General features: G+C 35.4%; 2 protein-coding genes across 2 annotated transcripts; one reads left to right on the forward strand and one right to left on the reverse strand.

Annotated features, from left to right (window-relative positions):
* Window positions 1-7,296: 7,296 nt before the first annotated feature.
* LOC116144148 (mechanosensitive ion channel protein 1, mitochondrial) lies at window positions 7,297-13,583 on the forward strand. Its single transcript, XM_031429603.1, has 6 exons — window positions 7,297-8,117; window positions 8,216-8,493; window positions 12,147-12,247; window positions 12,595-12,702; window positions 12,837-13,058; window positions 13,162-13,583. Exons 1-6 carry the CDS (start codon window positions 7,297-7,299, stop codon window positions 13,261-13,263), a joined length of 1,632 nt encoding a protein of 543 aa, XP_031285463.1. The 3' UTR covers window positions 13,264-13,583.
* A 2,196-nt stretch (window positions 13,584-15,779) lies between these two features.
* LOC116144154 (vesicle-associated membrane protein 714) lies at window positions 15,780-19,961 on the reverse strand. The gene is made up of 4 exons (XM_031429610.1): window positions 19,528-19,961; window positions 17,879-18,069; window positions 17,468-17,631; window positions 15,780-16,288 (listed from the first exon to the last, which is right to left on the reverse strand). The coding sequence occupies exons 1-4, from the start codon at window positions 19,742-19,744 to the stop codon at window positions 16,198-16,200; spliced, it is 663 nt and encodes a 220-aa protein (XP_031285470.1). The 5' UTR covers window positions 19,745-19,961; the 3' UTR covers window positions 15,780-16,197.
* Between the last annotated feature and the right edge of the window lie 5,390 nt (window positions 19,962-25,351).

The raw sequence follows: 25,351 nt of genomic DNA on the forward strand, positions 1-25,351 counted from the left end.
TGTCTACCAACTAACTTGGAAAAGGTAGAATGACTTGCGCATACCCAAGGTTTTCCGAAACAACAAGTTGGTACCCAAAAAGTTTTGAAACGACAAATAGGTACCTTCTGTCATGTTCTGTTAGTGATTTTCGTTTGATAATAGTGAAAAGACTAAAATGCCCTTGAAAGTTTGATATTTTAGTTTTTTATAAATTTAAAAATTTCTAAAAAACCCCCTAGGTTTGCTAATTTGACTAAATACCCCAATATATAAAAATTTTATAAAATAACAAAAACACCCCTATTACCCACAGTGCCAAATTCTGGCCACCACCATCGGAATCTGGCCGAAAAATTGCGTTACGACACAGACCCATCGGATCTGTGTCGTAACGCGTAGATCTTTCATTTTTCGGCAAGATCCGTGGCTGATCTGGCCGGAAAAGACCAGATCTACGGCCAGATCTGGCCGTCGAGACCGAAACTTGCCGGAAAATTGTGTTACGACACAGACCCATCGGATCTGTGTCGTAACACGTCGATCTGGCGTTTTCCGGCCAGATCCGTGGATGATCTGGCCGGAAAAGGCCAGATCTGGCCGTCGAGGCCGAAAAAGGCTAGATCGGTGTGTTACGACACAGATCCGACGGGTCTGTGTCGTAACACAATTTTCCGACCAGATTCCGACGGTGGTGGCCGGAATCTGGCACTGTGGGGGTGGTGGGGGTGTTTTTGCTATTTTATAAAAATTTTATATATTGGGGTGTTTAGTCAAATTAGCAAACCTAGGGGGTTTTTTAAAAATTTTTAAATTTATAAAAAACTAAAAATTAAACTTTCAAGGGTATTTTAGTCTTTTCACTATTATCTAACCAAAATCACTAACAGAATATGACGGAAGGTATTCATTTGTCGTTTCAAAACCTTTTGGATATCAACTTATCGTTTCGACAAATATTGGGTATGTATAACTCGTTCTCCCTTCTTTTTAAATTAAAACAATAAATTACTTGTAAGATGTGATATACTGATTTAAATTTCCCATGTTTAGGGATTTTATAATGAGTTAATTTCATTCACTTTTGAGATATAGCAAACAAAATACATGTGGTAAGTTCTAAATGGCCGTCCGCATGTTTGCCTCCACAATGAGCATGCACTTTCTCTATATTGTTGATTCATTGAGCACTAGATTTATTAATTAAACTATATATTCTTTTTCGGTGAGTTAGGTTTGTGGGACCTCACTTACGTATTCTGCAGCCTCTCTCTACATTTACTAAAAAATAAATTCTATGATGGAAAGACTCCAAATATTTTTGAAAGGGAAATGTTAGATGCACAGAGACTTTTCTACAAAGTAATATAGCAAGTGTTATACTCCTAGTTTCACATTAATCTTCTCTTTTTTTTCACAAACTAGTGGTATAGCAGCTGCTACATCACTTTGTACAAAGACTCTTTGTAAGAGTTTTTGTACATCTAGCATTTCTCTTTTTAAAATTTCTTCTTTTAGCATGTTAATGTATCAAGCTTTTAACAACCGAACCTCCTTTTGACCTGATCAAGGGGCCGGTAGCAAGTTTTAAATAGAGGTGGAACAAATGAGCCGGGTTAGGTGGGTCAACCCTAACCCGAACCGCATTAAAGAGAGTTCAACCCGGATCGCCAATAAGGCGGGCTGGGTTGAACTCAACTCGCATGCAACCCCCGGGCAGGCCGGGGTTGAATTATGGCAACCTGACGACCTGCGAGTTACTGTTTTCTTTTATTTGGAAAGGACTTGCCAACCAGCTGGGTTGACCCGTGGGTTTGGCCGAAAAAAATAGAAAAAAAAAAAACAAAATTAATTTTTTTTAAATACCCCTTTTACCCTTGAAATATAACCGTTTTATAGCAGTTGGAGGGGTCTTTTTCGTCATTTTCTTTTCCCATTTTTTTTCTATAAATTGGCCCTAAACTCTCATATTTTCTCACATCCCAAATTTTCTCATTCTCTAATTTTCTCTAATCTCTATTGAAATATCTCAATTATTCTCTTTGTTGTCAATTTGCTCTTATTTTATTTTTTATTACTTTTTACAATTTTTAATTCATATTTCCATATTCCAATTCTCCTTCTTTAATTTTTTATTTCTTCTATATCAATTTTTTTTTTTTTTTTTTTTTTTTAACTACAGTGGATAGATATTTCTCTCCCATCATTTCGATGATGAAGAAACTACTATCCTAGTTCCGCTGAATTTCTATAAAATGCAGTAGATTCAAATAGTCCCGCTTTCCTAGTCTCAGAATCCGAACACCTCAAATAATGCCCCCGATTCCTCTCCATGCGCTATAGCTCCCGGTGGTTCTAGAAGTCGTCCTCGTAATCGTCGTCCTCGTCCAACTTCATCTCAAGCTGAAGCGGTTCATCAACTATTGCGAAACCGACGACAGACACACATCAGACGTTTGGATGCATTTTGACAAGTTTTCGAGATAGAAAATAGAGTTCAAGTAAAGAAAGCAAGATGCAAATATTGTGGAAATATTTATAAAACTGATTCAAGTAATGGTACTAGTATTTTAAAAATGCATGCTAATAAACTATTGCTCAACATGGAAATAGAAAAACCAATCAAACTCAAAACTAATATGGTTACTACTTGGCGTTATAATTTTGATATATATAGGAAACAATAGCTTTATATATGCTATGGCTGAAGATAAATATTTGAAAGATTTATTAAAAATTCATTTTTTCCAGGATTTAAATTATCTAAAACTGCAACTAGAAATGATTTAATAAATTGTTTGGGAGAAAATGCAATTTAGAATTAAAAAATAAAATACATAGTTGTCATGTTAGTGTGGCTCTAACTGCCGATATTTGGAGTGGTAGAGCTAAACAAGATTATATTTGTGTGACTAGTCATTATTTTGATAACGAATGTAAATTAAATAAATCTTTATTAAGATTTAGATTAATGGATGTGGATCATAGTGGTCAACAAATTTATGATAAAATTGTTGAAGTTTTAGAAGATTATGATGTTATTAATAAAATGATAAGTTTAACTTTAGATAATGCAAATGCTAATACTACAGCTATAGATTTTTTTTATAAGTAATTATCCATTTTATAACAATTTGAAGTTTTTTTACCAACATTGTGCATATCACATTATTAATTTAATTGTAAAAAGTGGTATGAAAACAATTAAAGAAAATATTGATAGAATTAGGGATTGTTTAGCTTGGATTACTAGTAGTAATAAAAGAAATGCTGAATTTCAAAATGCTTATATAAAATCAAATATGTCTCTTAGAACTTTTGCATTAGAATGCCTGTTAGATGGAATAGTACTTATTTAATGCTTGATTCATGTTTACCTTATGCAAATTTAATTAATTATTTTGTAGCAAATAATTGAGGTCCTCATTATTTGGTAGAAAATGATTGGCATATAGCTAAAATATTTCATTCTTTTCTTAAAATTTTTTACCAATCCACTTTACAACTTTTGGGTGTGTATTATCCTACTAGTCAATTGGTAATACATACAATTATAAAAATTTCAGAGTTATTTAGAAAAAACAAAAACAATGAAATTTTAAAGGAACCAATAAAGGCAATGGAATTTTTTTTTTTTAAATATTGGAAACCCATTCCTTTTCTTTATTGTTTAGGTGTTATATTTGATCCTAGAATTAAAGTAGCAGGTTTAGAAAGTGGTTTAGACACATTAACTAAAAATTTACAAAACGAAGCATATGCCAATCAACTAGGAGAGCTAAGAGATTGTCTTGTAGAGGTATATTTCCAATATGAAAACAGGTATGGGAACCCGCAAAGATGCGAAATACCCAAGGCAGTTGCATCAGAAGAAACAAATGAAAACTTCTACTTCTGCAGTGCATTTAATAGGCCGAAGAGGACTCGAACCCGAAGTACAACCTCCTCTTCAGAAGCACCAACAACATCAATGAATATATTGTCCTCCATGCAGTCACAGAGTAATAAGCTTCAACAATATTTGGGAACCCCCAAAATGTTACCAACAGATCCACAACAAAGAGCCAACTTCGATGTCTTAGAATATTGGAAAACCAGAAAATGTATTTTTCCGATATTATCAAGACTTGCCTTAGATGTTTTCGCTATTCCTGTCTCAACTGTCTCATCCGAACAAACATTTAGTGCAAATAGAAGAATTTTAAATGAAAGGAGGACTAAATTTTCACAAAAAATGATTGAAGTCCTCACATGTCTTCGAGATTGGGAACGGTCGCGTCATCAAGATCAATACGAAGTTGTCGATGACAATTTAATAGAATTATTTCAATTTTGTAATATAGATGATACGGATGAGAGAGGTCCTAGTCAACCCCAAAATTAGTTGTTTTGTGAATTGTAACTTGATAAATGAATAAATCTAATTTTTCTTATATTACAATTTTATTGTATTAAAATTGAATAAATATTTGAAATGTTAACAAAAAAAAAAAAAAAAATTAATTTAATTGAATTATTGATATTTGAAAAGTTAACTAAAAACAATTACACAAAAATAAGAAAAATAAAAAAAAAAAAAAAAAAAAAAAAAAAGGGCTGACCCGGCCCGGCCTGTAGCATAACACGCTAGGTTAGGGTTGGCAGGCCGGACTGGGCCAGCCAATTCTAATAAGTGGCGGGCCGGGTTAGGCCCGACCTGCCGTGGGCTGGGCGGGTTGCTTTTCCAACATTAGTTTTAAACTTAACATAAATACCCTTATAAAAATACTTATAAGTCCCTAAAGGTTTAAAATATAGTAAATGCACCCCTGTGATATGGTCAAGGAATAACGAATCAGACTACGATTGCGGTGATGATCGACGGCCAATCGGAGTTCGGGATGATGGGGGTTTTGATGTGGAGATGAAGGTGATGCCTATGGTGGTGTTAGGTTGGGTGTTTGGCATCGGAACTGAGGAGGAATATACCAATTTTTGTGAAGGAGACAGTGGCAGCGATGACGATCGACAACCAATCATACTTCGAGATGATGGGGATTTTTATGTTAAGATGAAGGTGATGTCGATGGTGGTGTCAGGTGGGGTGTTTGGCGCTGAAATCAGGGTGATTTGAAATCCAGCAAAAACATCCCTAATTAGTTCCTACAAGTTTGAATGCCAGCAAAAACATGCCTAAAAATTATAATTAGTCCCTACATATTTAAAATCCATCAAAAACACCCCTACAATCTAAATCGGACTGGAGAGGGCGTCGATCACTGGTCCGACTGGTCCGATTTTCATAACACTGTAATGTACAACCTTATCTTCCTAATGTTGGGTGCACAACGTGGTGGTGTTAAATTCTTTTCTTGTACTCGAAAACCATTAACCACAACGATGGGAAAGCTACAACATAAAAGCTTTTATGTGAAACATAGCTTGACAAAATTTATGCACTAATGAAATTGAAGTGACCCAAAATGTATGTTCACTGTAGGGATGGCAACTAGGGGTGTTTAAAAAAATGTAAAAACTGAACCAAACCGAAAAACCGGTTAACCGGTTCAAAGAATTCAAAAAACTGGATTTTAGGTTCGATTTTCGGTTTTGGTGAAAATGCAAACTGATTAACCGAAACCGATTTTACTAACCAGTTTACTAATATATATATATATTGAATTAAAAAAAATAATCTTAATGGATATTATATATTAAAATAAAATAAAAATTAAATTATTTGTATCAATTTTTAATGTATTCTTAGTTGTGGTCAATGGATATGTATGAATGTTTAATTTTTATTTGGATATGTATTGTGTTTACAATTTAGTTAAGGAGAAATTAAAAAAAAAAATTAGTTTGATCCAATTTAAGGGGAAAACCAGTTTAAAACTGGTTAATCGGTTTTTTCAAAGTGGTTAACTGGTTTTTCGGTTAGTCGAAAAACCGGTTTTCCCCAAAACTGGTTTGGTTTCGGTCTAAGAATTTTTCTAAACCAAAGAACCGATTTGGTTCAAGAAAGCGGTTAACTGGTTTGGTTAATCGCTTTTAATCACCCCTAATGGCAACACAATCTACTAAGGATTAGGTTAAGTCTGGATAAATGCATTGGGTAAGTAATGAGTATGAGGTGGGTTTGAGTTACCCACATTCTTACCCATATAAATTTTTTAAACAATTGATAATTGACGAGGGAATTGGTTTGTCTTTTTAATCTTAAGTATGAATGTAACTATTTTTAGTATATTAAATTATTTTAGGTTTGTTTGTTTTTTTGACTTATATCTACGGATGGGTATTGACATGCCAATACACGTTTAGTAAATGGTTATTGCTAGCTCTAACTCTGTCTCCTCCAAATGAGAAAAGAGTTACATGGTTTTATATATCTTTTGTATTGGGTGAATACCCTCTCAACCAATCTAAGATTCAATACACAATAAAGAAATAATACAAGCAATTTTACGTGGTTCTGGTGTTAACAAATCTTACATCCATGTTGAGCTCCACTCTAAGCTGTCTGTGCACTTTAAAGAAGAGAATAAAATCACTCAAGATTTAGAGAAACCCCTATAAATCTTACCCTAAGAGTACTCCGCAAAGTTGAGAACAACTTTCCTCACATCACATGCGATAATGTAACCAAATATTAGATTGAATTATCAAACATTAATGTTCTTTTTGTAACACTAAAACTATATCATGGTTTAAATACTTTTTGAATATTTAAAAAGTTAATTGTTTGTATTTTTCAATTTATGTTGGGCTACCTAACAATTGAAATCCTGGCTCGGGCCCATTCCACTCATGGGCTTGGGGTGGCCATGGTGATAGTGAGCAACACCTTGACTTGAGGTAAGTGAGTGAGTATTTGCAATTCTTGAGGGTCTTCGTATAATAACTTAAACCTTAAGGGTTCTTAGAAAATTAAAACAAAATTACTTCCGTCCCCCTCAGGCCTCAGGGCTTAACTGAACAGTTATGAAGACTTTAAAAAATAAATTTAAACTCAAAATTTATTTGTGTGGGCTCTTTTCATAAAATTTCTGCCTTTCACGATCGAAGACCAATTCTCCCTCGCAAGCCTGAGTGAAGCTCTGAAGCTCCAGCACTTTGATGGTAACTTTCTCTCTTGCTTGCTCTCTCAATTTAAAATTTAATTTCTTTCTATTCAACCTTTCTTAAGTTTGGGATTTACTCAATTTTGACTGTTTTTCTGTGAATTCTTAAATTTAAGCTTGCTAATTAGCTTTGATATTTGTAATAATTTAACGTTTCAATGTGGTTCTTGGAATTCTTGTAGGTATCGTTTTGACTTCTGTTCATGTTGTTGTGATGGCTGCAACTAGGTTTTCAATGCTGAAGTCACTTAGTAGTTACATTAACCCCTCTGTGAAACAGACAGCAACTTCACTTCAGTCTTATAACCCATACTTGAAACTTACAAGATTTGCTAATCAAAGTCATGTCAAGCTATCTTACCCTCTTGTGAATAACAATTACCACAAAAGTCAGTTGCATTCCGCATTGAATTCTGAAAATATCCAACCTAGGATTCTTGGTTTTTCCTCTGATACTCGATGTTACAAAACCAACCGTGTCTCAGTATTTTCACCCACGTTAACAAAATTGTACTCTCATAGTTCTATTGCTTTTGGTTCGATTCCGGTTTTAAACCATCGATCATATTCATCATTTTTTGGGGGCAAAGGTGATAAATCGACTAGAGATATGGATGTTCCAGCTACTACTAGCGGTAGTGAAGTTGACGTTAATAATAGTGATATCGTCGAAGGTGATTCAATTGATAAAATTAAGGATGCGTGGCAGAGTATACTAGATGGAGTAAATTATACTGGAGAAAAGGTTAAAGTGGCATATGATGAACTGACTCCTTATTTTCAACAAATGCTTGATTTGCATCCGTATCTTAGGGATGTTGTTGTCCCAATTGGTGGGTACTTGATTGGTTCTATATTGGCTTGGGTGGTGATGCCTAGGATTTTGATGAGATTTCACAAATATGCCATACAAGGTCCTGCTGCTTTACTACATGGAGGCTTGTTTGGAGACCAAGTTCCTTATGAGAAAAGTTTTTGGGGTGCTTTGGAGGACCCCATACGATATCTTATCACTTTCATGGCATTTGTTCAAATGTTAGTAGTTTCAAATTCAGTATTTCCCTTTCTATAATGTTTTAATTGGCACTTTTATTGTTTTCCATGGTGTGATAAAACATGTTTTTTACATTCAGTGGCATGATGGTGGCTCCAACAACAATAGCATCACAATACCTTGCACAAGCATGGAGAGGAGCTGTTATCCTTTCGTTTGTGTGGTTTTTGCATCGGTGGAAAACAAACGTCTTCACCCGTGCTTTAACTTTTCAAAGTTTGGCGGGGATTGACCGGGAAAAGATGTTAACTCTTGACAAACTTTCATCAGTTGGTTTGTTTGTTATTGGAGTAATGGCTTTAGCAGAGGCATGTGGAGTGGCTGTGCAATCTATCTTGACTGTTGGTGGCATAGGAGGTGAGCGTTTGTTGGTGGCATATTCTCCTTCTCTTTTTTCTTTTGGTTCATTAATCCTAATGAGAAGGATCTTCCAATAATCAAAATTTTAAAACAAACCAAACTTTCTTATTTTACTATCCTTCGGTTTTAGGCTGAAATTATAGGAGCTCGAATATTTTACTGAAATTTGTAGCACTGATTATTAGTCATGAATATCTTGCGATCTAATGGACTTGAAAGGAAAGTTGAAATTGGTTAGTTTTTGTCATTTTAACAACTTCTAACATTGAATTGCAATGAATTGATGGTTATAAATTAATGCCAGAACTTTTGACTCAAATATTAGTTACTATAGCATAACTCTTCATTTCATTCTCTGTTGCTTTTTATAAATTACAGCTTGCTATACGTACATTGTTTTATTCCCAAATTGCATATCTCCTAACTAGTCTGATGAGAGCCTCTGTCAATTTAAAACAAACCCAGCCACAAAACAGTCCAAAACGCAGAAATGGCAGTCCAATTCTAGAATTAAAACCGTATTGTATTGATTGAACAGAAATGAGATTTTAACAGAACAAAATGGAAACAGCAACAAACCAAAAGAACAGATAATTCCCAGCAGTTCGAGGAGTTGGGGACCTCCCTTAATGACCCTTTGAAAAATATCCTCCCCTTCCCTAAACTCCCCTCCCTTTATATACTAATTCCTTAACTAAAAATATTCCTCCCACTAACAACTTGATTCCCCATCACGTGAATATTTACCAACCAACTCCCACTAGCACACATGCCCACTCACAACCAGCATCCTACTGCCCTTATACCTTTTATGCCCTTTATATTGATAGATTTTACTAATGGGAGGTCTCATCATTACCCTCCCCTTGAAGAACCACCTTGTCCTCAAGGTGGGGAGATGGAAGATTTTCACCCGACACCACATCGCTCCTCAACTCCTTTATCGCCCTCTTTTTCCTTATCTTCTGTCATTCGCTGGAATGAAGCTGTTCGCCGTGGATAGAAGTTGTGATCGACCGGTGGATTTGGTGTGGTACTCAGGCTTTGATAACTAGAGGCTGTCGCGACACCAAATGGTGCCTCTTCCCAAGTTTGACGCGCTGGCGAGGAATTGCCAGAATATCTCGGCTGATTGATGAAGGGAAATAGCCTGGGGTTATTTGCAGTCTGATTTAAATTTGATTGGACCCTTGACCCGTTTACTATTGACCCAGTTTCTCTACCCGACCCAAACCTAGCTGCATTTAAACCTTTGCCTAGTCCATTATCAAATTGCTCAAGCCCACATTCAATTGTATTTGTTACTCCCTGTTTACCCAGCCCAACTGAAATATTTCCTCTATTAAACCCATACAGCCCAACTGGTTTTACAGTGTTATTGAGCCCAAACTTCATTTTTTCTAAAGCCCAATTGTTCTCCTCTATTGTCTGGGCTAACTCCATTAATTGAATTAATGAATATGGCTGGCCCAATTTGACTTCAGCTTTTATGTCTGGTCTAAGGCCGCTTAAGAAGGAAACCCACAATATGTCTTCTTTCTCTTCACGCCATGGAGTAGATAGAGCTTCAAACTTTCGGCGATATTCTTCTACTGTACCAGTCTGTTAGATTCCGATCAGCGCATCATACGATCCTTCTTCCTGTGAGCCACTGAACCGATGAAGCAAGGTAAGTTTAAAGGTGTCCCATGTTGTCACCGAAGCTCGCACCTCCATCCCCTGGAACCAATTGATTGCGTCACCCTCCATGCAAACGGCCACCGTGACCAACCTCTCATTCTCGGCGATTCTGTACATATTGAAATAACGCTCAATCCTAAACAGCCACCCATAAGGATCTTCCCCCATGAAGAGCGGCATCTCCAATTTTCTGCTACCAATTTCTTGCCGCGGTCTTTTAGTGTTCATCGTTTCTCCGTTAACATCTTCCTGGTTTGGTCCTCGATTTCCTGGGATTTCTGTCGACCCATTATCCTTACCCCTTCTTGCTTCTTCTTCATCTTTACTCCTCATCCAGGCTAGCATTTCCCTTAAGCACTCTTTGATGGTTCCCAAATCTTCCTTCATCGATCTAATCTCTTTCTCCATTTTCGTTTTTACCATTCCTTAACCTTGGCTCTGATACCATTGATGAGAACCTCTGTCAATTTAAAACAAACCCAGCCACAAAATAGTCCAAAACGCAGAAATGGCAGTCCAATTCTAGAATTAAAACCGTATTGTATTGATTGAATAGAAATGAGATTTTAACAGAACAAAATGAAAACAATAACAAACCAAAAGAACATATAATTCCCAGCAGTTCGAGGAGCTGGGGACCTCCCTTAATGACCCTTTGAAAAATATCCTCCCCTTCCCTAAACTCCCCTCCCTTTATATACTAATTCCTTAACTAAAAATATTCCTCCCATTAACAACTTGATTCCCCATCACTTGAATATTTTCCAACCAACTCCCACTAGCACACATGCCCACTCACACAACCAGCATCCTACTGCCCTTATGCCTTTTATGCCCTTTATATTGATAGATTTTACTAATGGGAGGTCTCATCATAGTCCACCATGCATTAAGGGCTCACTCCTTTTATCTCTAGAGTGGGTAGAATAAGCATGTCTGAGCAATTCATTTTAAAGTATAGGACTCTGTATCAATTTTAAAAGTCGTCCAATCTTTGTTAACAATGTTCATTTATGTGTCTTCTTTTCTTCCTTTTTTTTTTTTTTTCCTTTTTCGTTTTCCTTGTTCTCTTTAAATGAAAGGGCTAATCTTCTGCTATGTCTTTAGAACTCTATTAATGAACTATCTTAATCTGTATCAATCTGTCCTACACCTTAACAATTCATTATTATTAATATTTTTAGGACCTGCTGCTCTTTCACCTTTAACATCGTGAACTTTTGTAGTTATATTAAGACTCTTAAGCAATCACTTAACACAAAAGCTTAAGGTATCAGTGGGACATTGCATTAAAATTTAAATCTAATAGGCCTCTTACTTGTAACTTGCACCAAGTAGATGGGTTGAGCTCGAATACTAGATGGGTTAAACCAACACTAGATAAAATATATTAACTAATTACAATGCAAAAATATTACATGTGAGGACTTGAACTCATGATCTTTGGTTTCTAATATTACGTTAAGCAGCCATTTGGCTGAAAAGCGTAAGTTATCATGTAAGAGCCCAACATTCAAATTTAAGTCTACCAATGATTTGTTATAGTCTACTTGATAAACCATAACTAATTTAAAATAGTGCTCATAGAGAATTACCCACCTAGTCAATTCTTTGGTCTCATAACTTTTCAGTTCTCCCCTATTTTCATGTCTATAGTTTCTACATCAAGGAAATGTTGTGTCTGTGGTATGTTCTGTTATCAATCTTAACCAAAACTGAAATCTCCATTGATGTGTTGTTTACTGCTTATAAGATGCTTGTGTGTGATATATCTTTATGCATCTGAGGGCAATATCTGAGATTCTTAATGTGCTTTTGACACTTTCTATTTATTTGTATTGTTTTACAAAATTGTGAAGGATTGATTTAATAGACTGTCCCTACTTTTATATGGATATAAATGGAAGATGTTAAATTTCGTTGTAGGTATATATTAAGATTGACTCTTCTATCGCTATATTTTTCTGTAGGAGTGGCTACTGCTTTTGCTTCTAGAGACATCCTTGGAAATGTGCTCAGTGGGTTGTCTATGCAATTCTCAAAGCCTTTTTCACTGGGAGATACTATAAAAGTAAGTAAAACTTTGCCACATCATTGATGGTGATTCTAATTAATTCCTTTTAACCAAAAATGAAAAAAAAAAAAAAAAAAAAAAATCCTTTTAGATTTGTTAAGTTTTCATCTAATAGTGCTGATAATGGATGGAAAGAAGTACTTTTATTTATCTGATGTAATGTCTCTGCTTAAGATTATAGTTGATCCTAGTATGTTGGGAGTTGAACTGTTACAAATTGTGTGTAAATGAATTTTTTATTTATTAATTTTATGCTTATTCTGAATGGAAGAAAACTGAGGTCTTATTTGCTAACATTTTTGGCAAGGTTTGTTTTATCTTTTTATTTATTTATTTTATTGCAGGCTGGATCTATAGAAGGCCAAGTGACGGAAATGGGACTTACTACTACAACGTTACTAAATGCTGAAAAGTTTCCTGTATTAGTGCCAAATTCAATGTTTTCCAGTCAGGTGTGACCTCATCCCAAAACTATTGAAATAATCATTTTGAATTTGAAGTATATTCTAATGATCAATCTCAGAAAGTCCTTTAGAAGTTTTTTTAATCATATTAACACACAAAATCATCCTTGTCATCTTTGTAGGTAATTGTGAATAAGTCACGTGCTCAATGGCGTGCTGTGGCTATCAAAATTCCTTTGCATATTGATGATTTGGACAAGATTCCTCAGATATCAAATGACATTAAAAGCATTCTGAGATCGAACGCCAAAGTTTTCTTGGACAAGGAGGCTCCTTATTGTTTCTTGTCTCAGATAGAAAGTTCTTTTGCTGAATTGAGCCTTGGATGCAATCTCAAAAGCATGGTAAGACTTTGCTTACTGATTGCTTCAACTTGTACTTTAGCATTTTTTTTTAGTTTTTATTTTTATCATTTTCTAATGTCTTTCAAACTTATCTTATTTCCAGAACAAAGATGAGTTATACACCACAGAACAAGATATACGTCTGCAGTCAGTCAAGATTATCAAGGAACATGGTGCTTCATTGGGCAGCACTTACAGGTTATGATCAGTAGATGATACAGCATACTGTTAGCCTAGTCCTTCTATAGAAATTTGGTCTCAGTTGGTAGAGAAGGTTTTGGAAACAATGTGGCGAACTTCCATAGACAAGTCATGGTATCAAAATAAAGGATAACAGCTGAGAGCTACTGTAAGGATAGCTGCAGCAGTTTTGAAGACTGGAAGCTTTCCCAAGAACATCATTTTGACTAATTTTGTCGCTTATCCCAAATATGGAGGAAAACAGAAATGATCAACCGTCAAATACATGTTAACAATGAGGAAGATCATATTTTTAGCTGAGCAACGGGTAATTTGCTTCTGGAGTATTGACTGCTAAAACCAAATCTTTTCAAAAATACAAAAAAAAGTTAAAGGATCTTTCTTAATCCTCAATCAATGTTAATTTCCAGGAGTTGGTGTTGTGATTTTTGTGAACTCAGTAAAGTTTGTATATAATTGTTTTTCCTCGGTTTTTTTATTCTTTTTGGCCAACCAATACACAAATATCATCCTTTTATATCTTCATCGTAACTTAGTTTCATATAAAAAGAATAAAGGTATATTAACAAACACTTTTTGCAATTTTCTTTCATAAACGTTGATGTTGTAGTTCGTAATTAGTTAATTCGTATTTGGTTAGACGAGATTTATTGTTGGACAGATGTGATTCATTGCAAGTTGACAAATTATGAGTTAACACGTTATGTTTGTGAAAAAAGTTAGTTAAAAAGATTTATGAGTATAGTCTTTGAGAAAAAAAAAGTTAGTGAAAAGGTTTATGACAATAGTATTACTAGTATAAAAATTTACAAGATATTGTTGCAGAGGCAACCATGGCTTTATTATATAATACCTTGAAATTTGGACATATTACATTCCGCATCAAATAAAATATAATTTGTTGGACGTGAAGTTATGAAGCACATATATTGTATTGCTAGGCGCAGACCTAGCCTAAAACTAGAAAATACAAGAAATAAATATTTAGGGCCTGTTTTTGTAGATTATTTGAAAAATATTATTATGAAAAAGTGTTTTAAGTTGAGATTGGGTTGGATTAGATCGAATAAGATTAGATTCTGAAAAAGCGTTTAGTAAAATATTTGAAGATTATATCAAAGTTGAATAAAATGCTGAAATAGTTGTTTGATACAATTTTTTTAAAAGGTTTTCAAAACAGAATAGTTGTTTGGTATATTTTCCGAAAATATTTATTATTATTGTTTAACCTCCTACATTTGTTAATTTAGTTAAACACCCCCACAATAAAAGTTTAAAAATTAACAAAAGCACCATAGCCACCCAAGAGGACAATCGGCTGCCAACCACCACTATCGGATGACACCAACAGTTGTTAGAACGACACACAACTAACTAGATCTGGCTGATCGTGCGTTTATATGGCTATTTCTGGCCAGATCTACAACCAAAATATGGTTGTAAATGATGGCTAGATAGCTCTAGCCTTTGTTAACAACCAGATAGCCAGATAGATCTGGCCGTTAAGGTTAGATCCCGGCCAGAATCTGACAGTCAACGACTAGATCTCTAACAGTAGATCTGGCTGTTTTCGACTAGATCTATGGTGGATCTCTGGATTTGACTAGAAACAGCCAGATCGACGCCTGACCGGCCGTCGCTAGCGACGGTGGTTTTGGGTGGATTAATTTTTAGATTGGAAGGAGAGAAAGAAAAAAAAAAATGTTTTCAACTAAATAAAGTTAGATAGAAAAATGTTTTAAGTTGAGTAAAGTTGAATAAACTGAAAACAAGTCCCCCCTCTTTTCATTTTTAGACAAAAAAAATGTTATTTAATTTGGATTAATTTTCAAAATGATCCCAATAAGTAAACAAATACATATCTTCGAAATAAGATAACATAATAATGATCCAAAATAGTATAATAGACAGGGGCTTGAGTTTCAATGTGAAGATTGGTTTATGAGCCGGAATTTGAATGAGAAATGTATTTAACCTCAAATTCCAGCATGAGTTTAACATTGTCGGTTAGCATGAGCTTGAAACTTCATCCTCATTTCTTTACACGTCCTATATTCCCTTTGTTCATTCACTTAACCACTAAACTAAAACCTTGGGGCATCTGATTTTATGCCACAGTAAGCTCTATTGGATTATAGCATCATTTATTTATTTTTTATTTTATTTTTTTGATTAGGGATGTCTGAGCTAGCTTATATGCATCTCGATTAATCCCCCAACCCCGAACAAGGCTTCTAAAACAGGACAAGCCTTACGGTCCATAGGCAACAATATTAACAACCGTTCTTGTGATTCGAACCTGAAACCATAGGGAGAGTAAACCCCTTGACCCCAAGCCGTTACCCCTTGGCCAACCCATTATCGGTTATTATAGCATCATGTTCTTGAGGCCAAAACACAGTTACAGCTATACAAACACACCAGATCACGTTCAATAAATTCAATGAAGCATATAGGCACTTATGTATCCAACCACTCATGAAGAAAACGCAAGCCAATTAAAAGAGAGAAATTTGACCATGAACTGAAACGACAGAGCTGAATTCTATTGAACTGGATTATGATGTCTAGAAACACAAGATGAGATAAAAGAACTTTAAAGAAAAAAAAAAAAAAATTACACAAACAGAATCTGGATACTGGACCTAGACTATAAATGAGATCCAAGCATTTACAGAATACAATGATCACCCGAAAATATGATGGCAACTCAACAACATCCCAAGATAATATATCACTTGGAATACCAAGTGCAACAACAGCTAGAGCATCTACATGTTTTTTGAACCTTGCAGCTGTATAGATATTATACTATATTTCCACATACACCTTAAAAGATTTGAACCACGAAAACAGTCTCCAAGATGAACTAACATCATTCACCTTAAAGGACATTAAAGCATATCCCGACAGAAATCCAACACCAGCCAACTGCAATTCAGGATCTGCAGGAAGGTAGAGTGATGCCTCCACAACACACGGCAATTATTATGTACAGCAACACGACGATCAAGAATGTCAATAGGGCCCTGTCACATACAGGTATAAGTTTCCACACATGAAATGCAGATTGCTATAGCTGATAACCAAAATCTACAGTGGTTCATACTTTAATACTTTGTTGACAGTACAATTGTGATAGGAGCTTCACCTAATTCATTTAAAATACAATGAAAAAATCCGGAATTTTAAAAAAAAAAAAAACTCTTCCACATTTTCCTCATTTCTGTTTCATTTCATTTACTAAGAAGTTTCATAAAAGACATTATTTCACAACACTCGCATGTTACCAAATAATCACTGCTTTGTTAAACCAAACTGACATTTCCATCCAATGCAAAGAGTTCATGTATGAGATGATATAGAGCAAGTAGAAATTCAACAAGTTTTTCACATAACGATATGTAATCTTTCACAATCTCACCCAAAACCCTAATGTTAAATCAGCAAATCAACCTCCTCTCTTAAAAATAAAGATGCAACCCTGCAATTTTTTTTTTTCTAAAGTTTTGGTTCACATGATCACCACGCTCAAATGCACCAATTGTCAATTTTAAGTAACTTCTGGATGTAGCAACAGTGCAGTGGCTAGAAAGGGGCTGTTGGTGGTAGAGGAGGCTTGAGCTCGCAGGGGAAGATGAGTCAACAACTTTGAATGCACTAGTTATGTCCCAAACATAAACCTCAAATTATTATTGAAGAAGAGGAGTTAAGAATTTTCTTCTTACCCTCCATAGCCTCCTTTAATAAGCCCCTTCTTTCTTTGTACCAGTGTTTGATAGCTCAGATTTGAAGCACATTGTGTCATCAGCATTTTACCATTCCATCAGTATAGTTATTATAAGAATATTCAATAAGTTTTTTGAATAAATGTCAATCACAAATGCATAGATTTCAACTAATTTGTGTGTGACATATGACATATCACCCAAATGTTAACAATCAAGTACTGGGCCTTCAGTATCAAATGAATATGTAAAATGCTTGTAAACTACCGATAAAAACATATTCATTAACCCCCCCAACACCACCAAAAAAAAAAAAAAAATTAAATAAGGGTTAGGAAATTCAATTGTAGATTGATTGTTCTGATTCATGGATTTTTAAAGAAGGCAAAAACTGATTGGTTCGCTTTTAAATTGATGACAAATTTTAAACTTGGTTTAATAACTTTCTGAAAAATAGAAGGGATTAAGAACAGGACTTACAAGAGTTTAGCATTTTTCATCCAAAGCGCTTGGTGAAGGCGCTTAGACTGTTTCCTGAAGTGAAATGCACCATCTTGCATCGTTGAAGTTTTGTCAACAAGAAGCTCAATCCTGTCACCTCTCTCCAATATCTTCTCAATATTCTCCACCATGATTGTGCGTATCTGAAATATGCAATGCATGTGAGCATAATCAAACAGATAACACTGGGTTGTAATGAAAAAATTTTAAATTAGTCAAAGCATAATCTCTCTATATGTTTGAGAAGCTAATACCTTAGCCAAAAACAAAAAGGGTAAAATATGCCATCTAAACTACATGCATCAATACAGGATACAACACACAATAATGAAATATGAAGCAAAAAGATAAGTAGAAGATGTTAATTCCAGCAGAACAAAAGATATTTACCTCACCAACTTCACCTCTAACACGATTGAGAGTATCTGCACTAGGATTACTGGAGAAGAATTCCATCTGCTGATGCAAGACCCTTGAAAATTCATCATTCATCGCATAAGCAAGTGCATAGTGGGCCACTCTGCCATAATTTTTCATGAACCTCATATGAATATCCTCCAAGTATGAAAACGGAATTCTTCCTGGATCAAGAAAAAATTGATGCATTTTTACTTACCAAGACAATTAGTTTGTATATGTTTGTGCATATGTATATAACTATATATGTATAATAAATGGATTCATGCACAAGATCAAGACTGCAGAAAAACTCGCACATAAATATTAGTTTGTATTAACCACTATGAATTGAGAGATAAAATATGGTCACCAACTTCGGAGCTTGCTCATAGAGCAGAAAACAGTAAAACTGCATGCGAAGACAAACTAAAGTGAGGCAAAGAACTCTTCACCAAAAGTAAAATTGATAAAAAAAAAGAAGTTGGGAACTAAAGAAAAGTGGAAGACAGTCAAGTAATATTAAACTTAAGCCAAAAAAAGAAAAAAAAGAAGTTGGGAACTAAAGAAAAGTGGAAGGCACTCAAGTAAATATTAAACTCAAGCCTAGAAACCTGCAATAAAAAAGGTGGTTTTAACTAAGAGTTTCCCGACTATGCCTTCCACATGTGCATATCTACAGCAAAGCAGTTATACACCAAGACCATCAACTCAACTATATGCAGTAAAAAGTCATAATAATATGTTTGATAACTAGAACAAACAATTTCTTTTTCATAAAGAAAACTCTCCAATCTATTCTCATTTCAGCTGCACCTCAAAAAAGCTAAGGAATTCAAAGCCCTGTGCCTCTGCCTTCCAATACCAAAGTCACTTTGCACAATCATTTAGTATTATGGATGGCTTTAAGACCTAGTAAAGCTTAGACTCCAAAGGTTTCCATTAGAGGAACACATTTCAAGGATAAGATAACCACCCAGACATACAAATATTTTCTAAAATACATTGATTTCAACCTATTTTCAGTTCACAACAGTAATCTTCAATATGAAAGAATTTCTTTTTCTGTCAAAAAATTCTCAACCCTATAGGTTTAAGGTTGTTGCCAGCCAAAAAGAAAAAAAACTCAATCTTCAGTTTTCATTTCCACACTAATCCCAGTTTCATAACAGTTATTTAGCAAATTGAAAGGAGGATAAACAACTAGATCTCTGGTTCCTATTGATTCACTGATCATAGTTTCGCAACAAAAAACATTTTGAATCATTTTTATGCTGTGTCTCATCGAAACTCAAATTAGCAACAAGAAGTTCTCCAATCCTATAGATACAAATAAATGGAAAGAAAGAAACAAAGTGGAAAGAGAAGTAGAAAAATAACCTTCAAAAAAAAAAAAAATATCTACTTAAGAGCACTTCTAATTCGCGATCAACCAAATAAGTTCCAAAAAAAAAAAAAAAAATCAAACTCAGCTGAATATGGAGTGTCACTTGATAAATCAACATCATCAACTCATAATTTTCATTCAATTTCTCAGTTGAACTACAGAATCCAAAGCCTAATTCAGCTAACAAAAGACAAAGATTTTGAAAAACTACGCACGCAATGGAACAAGAAAGAAGTAAAAATAAAAGCCTACATACTTCCGAACGTATCGTTGGCCATACACAAAAACGTGAGTCCATCCGATCTGAGTATATGAAATGTATACCGATCCTGAGAGAAACAGAGCCTGGCGTCGGCCTCCGCTGGCAGCTTCTCCAGAATTCGTCTGGCCACCGCCCCGGTGTTTCCGCTGACGGCGCTGAATTCCGCCAGCACCACCGTGCCCCGTGCCACCACCGCGTACAGTATCGCCATCTCTAAATATTATAATAATAAATTATTAATATTAATATTAATAATAATAGAGATGTGGTGGGGCTTTTATAAAATTAGGAGTGTTGTGTTGATTTGGTTTGGAGAATGTTATTTAAACGTTTGTTTAAAAGAGAGGGAATGGAACGGGCCAGTTTTTGTCCCTCTCACCGGTAAGTCCACGGCCGTTTTGGTTGTGTGGGGTTTGGTACGATGACCAGGGAGGATATAGAGAACCCGTGCTTCCTCACTTGTTTTCAATTTTCGGTTTTTATTATTTAATTTAATTTTTTTTGGAAGTAGTTGAAATTTTAAATGTATGGATTAGGTATCTTTTTTAAGGAATGAAAATATATTTAGTTTACACGTTATCAATTGATTTATAATTTAAATACAAATTTTTAATATTTTATTTGAATATTGAAATCAATATTAATATATGGTAGAACTTATCTATAGTTATAATATTGTGATCAATCAAATTTATTATTATAAGGAGGTTATAATTTAATAAAGGTGTAATTACAAGAATTATTATTTTGATTTCTTATTTTATAATTCATGTTTTAGTAGTATTAGGATTTCAATTCATTGTTTTAATAATATTATGATAGCACGGAAATGGATATCAAAGAGTCATTATATAATTGAGTGATCAGATTCGACAACTTCATTACACTGATCAAATGGATATTAATATCTTCTTCAATAATCTAAATGAGCAACTAGTCGTGTATGTTTTAACTGAAAAAAAAATCATTATTGGAATTAGACAAGAAGAGGAAAGTGATACTCTTGAGGATGATAGTATGAAAATACAAAAAATTTCATGCCAATAAGCTCTAAACATGCTTGAGCGCTAGAAATATTTTGGCTTCAACAAGAAGGTGTCCATGTAGATGACTTATTATGTACCCGTAAGATAAAAGATGTAGTAATAATTCTAAAGCATAAATCATTATCCCAAACAACTTTAGATAAATATTTTATTTCATCTTAAACCTTTAACGTAGCATAACATATATTTTTTGTAATATATATATAATTATTACTATGTAAAAGCAAGTTCCTTAAGACGGGACCTAAAAAATTATAACTTATTACAATGTAAAATTTATTCTTATTTATAACTGATCCAAGTTAGGACCGAAAGTTTTTATAACTACATGAATATTATTCCTATATAGAATATCACTGTAGAGAGGCTCTACTCTATATATATATATATATATATATATATATATATATATAATATATAATATATAATATATATATATATATAATCAATGATTGTTTATGTGAATTTAAAGGATTTGTAAATATGAAGGGTTTTATAAGTTTTATTTGTTACATTGTATTAATAGCACATAATATCCAAAAATCTAATTAAAACTTCATTAATTTCCATAAAGATAGACCATTCAGATTTACATTCACATAAATAGTTTTTTTGGACCCTTGCTTCTCCACATCTTAACACAGGGGTGTTTGTCTGAGCTTATGAAAATTAGCTTATAAGCAATAAGTACTTATAAGCTAATTTTAGTTTATAGCATTTAAAATTTTAAGCAATTACATGTTTGGTTAACGTACTATAAGTGACTGATAAATAGTTGACGTGTTTGGTAAATGTGGCTTTAAGTACATTTTATTATAAAATGACTAAAAAGAGTACTACATTAAATAAGGGTATATTATAGAATTTTAAAATTAAACAAGGTAATGTGGTAATAATTTGGTTAAATTAGCTTATAAGCAAAAAAAAAAAAAAAAAAAAGGTACCTCCCTCAAATTTTTTTTTTTTTTTTTTTTTATAACTCACTTATAAGCTCAAAAAAGTTATAAACAAACATGTCAGCTTAATTTTAGAGTTATAAGCTAGTTTGTAAGCTTAGACAAACACCCCATAAACGAGAGAGAGAGACTGAACAAAATAGAAAAAAAAAAAGCCGCTCTGATCTCCGATGAAGATGATGACGACGAAGAGCAATCAGATCAATCTCTTACACTCAGGGGGTGTTTGTCTAAGCTTATAAGCTGGTCAAACTAGCTTATAAGCTCTAAAATTAAGCTGACCTGTTTGTTTATAACTTTTTTTTAACTTTTTTTTTTTGTTATAAACACTCTGCTTATAAGCTAGTTTGACCAAGTATATTACCACATTATTTTTGTTTAATTTTAAAATTTCATAGTATACCTCGTTTAATATAGTATCATTTTTAGTCATTTTATAATAAAATATACTTATAAGCTACATTTTACCAAACATATCAATTATTTATCAATCACTTGTAAATAAGTTAACCAAATATGTAATTGCTTAAAATTTCAAACACTTATAAATTAGTTTATAAGTGTTGTTTATAAGCTATCTCAGACAAACACTCCCTCGGTCTCACAATTACAACACTTGCTAGAAACGCAGAAGACGGCACAAGCATGGTTCATCAGGGGTCTGAGCATCGCCAACTCAAACGCCTAGGAATAATTGAAGAGAGTTATCTCTAGTCACCAACATTGGCATAAAAAAAGTAAGAATGGATAAATAACAAATAAATTGACGGCTATGTGGATCCTCAGACATATATGAAATCAGAAAAATCAAAGTTCATAGAACATGAATGGAGGTCAAAGAAATTTCAGATCAGACTCAAGGAACAAGAAAGGTAACAAATCGGAGCTTTTAATCCAATATAAATATTTTGTTTTTCTACCCCTCATAAGTTTATGTTTTCTTTTTTCTTTAACTATGGCATCTGCAGCCACGAAGGAGAAGAAAGTTAAGTTTGATAATTCTTCAAACCCCGTTGGTTCTGCAGTTAAGTTTGAAAGCAAGCAGCTACTGACGAAATCGGAAACATCTACACCAAAATCGGAGAAAACATCTCAACTAAATGTGGCTGGAGAATATATATCAATCGAGGGTTTTCTGGTTCTCTTCCCACTTGTATATTCCTTATCCTTCGATTTATTAAATATAATAAATAACATGGGCTGGACTTCGGTTTTATGGGAGATTTTTAACAAACCCACCCTGGGTGATGTTTCAAGAGAGTTGATAATGTTTATCGCACCTTTGTGGATTTGTTGTGATTGTTGGGATATTGGTTGGCTAGGCGTGGAAGCCCAAATAGATCAATTTGGGTTGTAGAGATTTGGTGGATGCTTCACTTTCCAAGGTTTCGAATTCATCTTCTATTGGCTTGGCTTCTATTCCCAGCCTCAACTTTTTGAAGTTTCAGTTCCCAACTTGCATATCCTGGGTTTGTGATGATGGTCTTCAAACGAACGCTTTCAACAACCAATCTACCATCAGTTCTGATTACAGGTTCTGGTAATTGAATAATCAATACCTATTTTTTTCCCTTTTTATTGGGTAGAAATCTTTGGTTAAGGACGAAGAAAAGTCAAAGAGGTTTGTGAAGAACGAAACAACAGTAAGGAAGTAGAAGAGATGAAGATTGAGCCTATTGAAGAGAAGAGCAAACTGAAATTTGATTTTGAAAAGCCAAATCACGATGATGGAACAGATAATGCATATAAACCACCTAAACCTGGAGTTCCTAAAGTGGAAAAAACTGGTACTTTGACTATTTGGTCTTGCCTATTGTTATGCCTGAAAAAGTAGGGCTGACATAGAGCCCGATCAGCATAAATGATCAGAGTTTAGGTAGATCCTACAGCCGTTCAGACGCAGTCACGTTGCATGCTGGCGTGAGCAGCATGCTCTTGCCAGTGTAGTGGGTGCGCGCCAGACTGACGAAAGGCTGGAGGCCGTCCACATGTCCAACCCCTGTATTAAACGAGGAAATCACTCGAGTGGGTGAGCAACGAGACGTAACGGAGGATTTGCACGGTATCTGCTCCCTTTTTACGGATTCTGTAATCATTACCCCATTCACCCCACTATAAATAGAGAGCTCCTCTCTCGTTTGGGAGATTGGCTCATTTTTACTCTGTAATAGCTAATTTCTCTCTATAATAGCTTATTCTCTCTTTTGTAATCACTTGCAAGTCAGCTTGCTGAACGCGACCTGATCCTATATATTAATACAATATCAGTGGACATAGGAGTCGCTTGCTTAAGCATCCAAACCACTTTAAAACATTGTTTATCCACCTATTACTCATTTCACTACCCCCATCCGCGTGTGTCTTCTAAGCCAGCTCAGCATTTCACACGTGCATTTAGTTGGTGTCAAAATCACGCATCAACAGTTTGGCGCTAGAAGGAGGGCTTGATTTAGTATTTGTCCTTCATCAAGAGAATCTCTGACTAATTGGTCCTATACTAGCAAATGGCTCGCCGATTCGAATCTGAGCGAACCAATCATGGTGATGAGGAGATCCCCCAAGTACAAGAGGACACTTCTCCCAAGGTGCCCTCAGTTCCACAAAATGTCGTGGGGGATATCCTTTCAAGCTCACAACTTGACTCAGCCGTCATGAGCTACCTGTAGAGGTTCAACAATACTATCCAAACGGTCAGCCAAAGGCTGGATCGTTTGGACCAGGGCGTGCCACCCGAATCAAATAGGGCGGTGCAACCGCCAAAAATGCCTGTAGGTCGCGTGAAAGTGCTGAAAAGGGCGATAGCCTATGCCGCGCATACTGCAGCGCGTCAAAGGAAGGGTAAGCAAGTGGTGAACAGTGGACTTAGAGGCTCTGAGGGTCCGGAAAACACCGACTACGCCCAGGAAAGAATACCCATGGCGTTAAGGCTCGATGACATGTCGTGACTTGAGCCGTCCCGTGCCATGTCGCGTGAGCACTCCCACAAAAGTGCAAGGCAGGGCGATTCCCATCGCCTCCGAAATGACGACTCCAATCGTCGTGTAGGTAGTTACCACATTCCGCGGGTCGGTTTGCACCACCGCGGAGGTCGTGAAAATTCCCCGAATCATTCAACGCCATCACACGGCTCTCGCCAGCGTGTGTCAAGATTGGTCGGAACTGCTGACAGAGGTGAGGAGGAATCCGACCTACGGTCATTCCTCAACAGTAACCGTGAGGGTCGAACCCACGTTGTGAAAAGCTATCCACGAGTAGCGCTGCTACCTCAGATCGAAGAGCTGCAGCAAGCTCTGGATCAGCTAAAGGTTCAACAAAATGAGCGAGGGCAGGTCGCGGAGGCGTCCCCATTTTCTCCGGCGGTATTAGTCGCCCCTCTCCCATCAAGATTTAGAATGCCTGATATGCAGGCGTTTGATGGAAATTCTGATCCGCATGATCACTTGTATGAATTCAACGACCTGATGGAGCTTCACCAGGTTTCAGACTTGGTGAAGTATCGTTGTTTGGCAGCAACTCTAACCTCTCATGCCAAACGGTGGTTCAGGTCGCTCTCGTGGCCTCAGATGAGCACGACGTTTCTGAGATACTTCCAAGCAAACAGGAAGTTCTCAATGCCTTTGAGCTACCTCAGCAACATAAGACAAGAGAGGGATAAATCCCTTCAGTCTTACATCGACCGATTCCACAAAAAGCTTCATAAGGTAGCTCACACTCCCAAAGAGTCTGTTCAGACTCTCATCATCGTGGGAGTTCGCTCACAGACTGATCTGTGGAAAGAACTGCAGGCTGAGGATGATGTTTCCCTCACCTGCTTCT

The sequence above is a fragment of the Pistacia vera genome, unplaced genomic scaffold (genome assembly GCF_008641045.1).
Source record: "Pistacia vera cultivar Batoury unplaced genomic scaffold, PisVer_v2 Contig439, whole genome shotgun sequence".
In the NCBI taxonomy this organism is placed as follows: Eukaryota; Viridiplantae; Streptophyta; class Magnoliopsida; order Sapindales; family Anacardiaceae; genus Pistacia; species Pistacia vera.

Excerpts from the sequence above, each read along its gene's own strand:
- LOC116144154 (XM_031429610.1), bottom strand. The coding sequence starts at position 19,744 with ATGGCGATACTGTACGCGGTGGTGGCACGGGGCACGGTGGTGCTGGCG. Across the intron at positions 18,070-19,527 it reads GGCCAACGATACGTTCGGAA|GAAGAATTCCGTTTTCATAC; the intron begins GTATGTAGGCTT and ends TTCTTGATCCAG. Across the intron at positions 17,632-17,878 it reads TTAGAGGTGAAGTTGGTGAG|ATACGCACAATCATGGTGGA; the intron begins GTAAATATCTTT and ends TGCATATTTCAG.
- LOC116144148 (XM_031429603.1), top strand. The coding sequence starts at position 7,297 with ATGGCTGCAACTAGGTTTTCAATGCTGAAGTCACTTAGTAGTTACATT. Across the intron at positions 12,703-12,836 it reads ATTCAATGTTTTCCAGTCAG|GTAATTGTGAATAAGTCACG; the intron begins GTGTGACCTCAT and ends TCATCTTTGTAG. Across the intron at positions 13,059-13,161 it reads GATGCAATCTCAAAAGCATG|AACAAAGATGAGTTATACAC; the intron begins GTAAGACTTTGC and ends TCTTATTTCCAG.